The sequence below is a fragment of the Palaemon carinicauda genome, chromosome 26, assembly GCF_036898095.1.
Source record: "Palaemon carinicauda isolate YSFRI2023 chromosome 26, ASM3689809v2, whole genome shotgun sequence".
NCBI lineage: Eukaryota > Metazoa > Arthropoda > Malacostraca > Decapoda > Palaemonidae > Palaemon > Palaemon carinicauda.
The window spans coordinates 58,620,948-58,623,447 of NC_090750.1; the positions used below are offsets into that span (position 1 = coordinate 58,620,948).

A 2,500-nucleotide genomic window follows, 5' to 3' on the forward strand; every position below is an offset into this window, starting at 1 on the left:
GATCCGAGATCCGCAAAATTCACTCTGCCAACTACACCTGTGTAATCAAGTCTCAAACAGCGAATCAAAAGTAACACGTTGACTAAATGACAAGACCGGAGACATCCGTAATGATGGGTCTGGAACGGGTAGCCACGCATTGATACCCGGCCTGTCGGCCGTACTTACAGGGCGGTGGCGAGGCAACTGAATTCGAACGGACGTCCTGATGATTTGGGTTACCCCAGGGCGCTGGGTCTCCCCGGCGATCGGCAACAGTGATAAGTGAATACACATTCGGCGGATGAGATTTTTTTTTTTTTTTTTTTTTTTTTTTAATCATTTCTCTCTCTTCTTTTAAGTTACTCTCATCCAACTCCTCCTTTTTTCATTTCTCTTTATCTATCCTCGCTCTTCCCTTGTTGTTGTTGTTTTTCGTCTTCTTTTTCTTCTTCTTCTTCTTCTTCTTCTTCTGCGCATTATTATTATTATTAACATTATTATTATTATTATTACCTCCGCCAAGGAGGTAATGTCTTCGAGTTGGTTTATTCATTTATTTATTTACTTATTTATTTATTCATTTATTTATTTATTCATTACTTTGTCTATGTGTCTGTGGACCGGATAACGTCAAAACTACTCCTCGGATTTTGACGAAATTTTCACATGTAGATCTCAGGCCATGGACGACCCCGTTAAATTTTTGAAATGTTCCGGATCCGGATCTGGATTCTAATTATTATTATCATTTTTATTACTAGCCAAGCTCCAAGCAGGATGCTACAACCCCCAGGGCTCCAACAGGGAAAAATAGCCCGGTGAGGAAAGGAAATAAGGAAAGAAATAAGCTTTTAATCCTTTTTCTATCCACTTTGTTTTTAAATCTTCGACCTGTTTATGTTCTTTCTAGCCATTCTTTTCTTCATCTACTCTCCATTATTTATTTGATTTGTCAATGTGTCTTTTTTATCTAATACTCGTTTCTGTCTTTTTTATCTTTATCTTATTTTTTCTATTCCCTTTATCTTTTTTGTTCTCCTACCTCAGTTTCCCTTATCCTTCCATTTCCACTTATTCTCATTTTTCCCTTTATTTGCCTCCTGTTATCCTCTTTGTGTTTCTCTTCTTCTAGTACCCTTTTCCCTCCTCCTGTTGTTCTCCGGTTATCCTCTTATCCCCCTATTCTTATTCATCTTTTCCTATTATCCTCCTCGCTTTTTCCTCTTCGCTTGGCTCCTCCCTGTCTATCCTTATTCTCCTCCTCTTATCCTCCTAGTTCCTCATATCCTTCTTCTCCTTTACTCTCAGCATTCCTTATCCTCTTCTTATTCTCATAGTTTCCTTTATCCTCTTATCCTCCTAATTCCCCTTATCCTCCTAATTCCCCTTACACACCCATCTTCCTCCTCTTATCATCCTAATTCCCTCACACTCATCTTCCTCCTCTTATCATCCTAATTCCCAAATATCATCCTCACATTAACATCCTAGTTACCTTATATCCTCCTCATCTTAACATCCTAATTCCCTCATATCCTTTTCTTATTCCCATAGATCCCCTCATCCTTCCAGCCCCCATATCCTTCTCCTCTTATCTTGTTCTTTCCCCAGACCCTTATTCGTCTCCTCCTCCTCCTTTTCTGTTCTCCATCATTTTTGTTCATTGGACAATCCCTCGTCCCTCTCCTTGGGCCAAGACAATCCCTCGTCCCTCTCCTTGGGCCAAGACAATCTCCGTATCTCTCCTTGGGCCAAGACAATCCCTCGTCCCTCTCCTTGGGCCAAGACAATCCCTCATCCCTCTCCTTGGGCCAAGACAATCCCTCGTCCCTCTCCTTTGGCCAAGACAGTCCCTTGTCCCTCTCCTTGGGCCAAGACAATCCCTCATCCCTTTCCTTGGGCCAAGACAATCTCTCGTCCCTCTTCTTGGGCCAAGACAATCCCTCGTCCATCTCCTTGGGCCGAGATAATCCCTCGTCCCTCTCCTTTGGCTAAGATAATCCCTCATCCCTTTCCTTGGGCCAAGACAATCACTCGTTCCTCTTTTTGGGTCGAGACAATCCCTCGTCCCTCTCCTTGGGCCGAGACAATCCCTCGTCCCTTTCCTTGGGCCAAAACAGTCCCTCGTCCCTCTCCTTGGTCTAAGACAATCCCTCGTCCCTCTCCTTGGGCCAAGACAGTCCCTCGTCCCTCTCCTTGGGCCAAGACAATCCCTCGTCCATCTCCTTGGGCCGAGATAATCCCTCGTCCCTCTCCTTTGGCTAAGATAATCCCTCATCCCTTTCCTTGGGCCAAGACAATCACTCGTTCCTCTTTTTGGGTCGAGACAATCCCTCGTCCCTCTCCTTGGGCCAAGACAATCCCTCATCCCTTTCCTTGGGCCAAGACAATCTCTCGTCCCTCTTCTTGGGCCAAGACAATCCCTCGTCCATCTCCTTGGGCCGAGATAATCCCTCGTCCCTCTCCTTTGGCTAAGATAATCCCTCATCCCTTTCCTTGGGCCAAGACAATCACTCGT

The 2,500-nt window shown here is 44.6% G+C and overlaps 1 protein-coding gene across 1 annotated transcript in view; it reads left to right on the forward strand.

Moving 5' to 3' along the window:
* The window catches only part of LOC137619931 (foot protein 1 variant 1-like), an 11,684-nt gene that overhangs the window by 8,142 nt on the left and 1,042 nt on the right, over nt 1-2,500 (forward strand). Inside the window, exon 2 of the mRNA XM_068350212.1 lies at nt 1,537-2,500. This exon is cut by the window's right edge and continues 222 nt beyond it. Coding sequence (XP_068206313.1) covers nt 1,537-2,500 — 964 coding nt within the window. The remainder of the gene's footprint in view (nt 1-1,536) is intronic.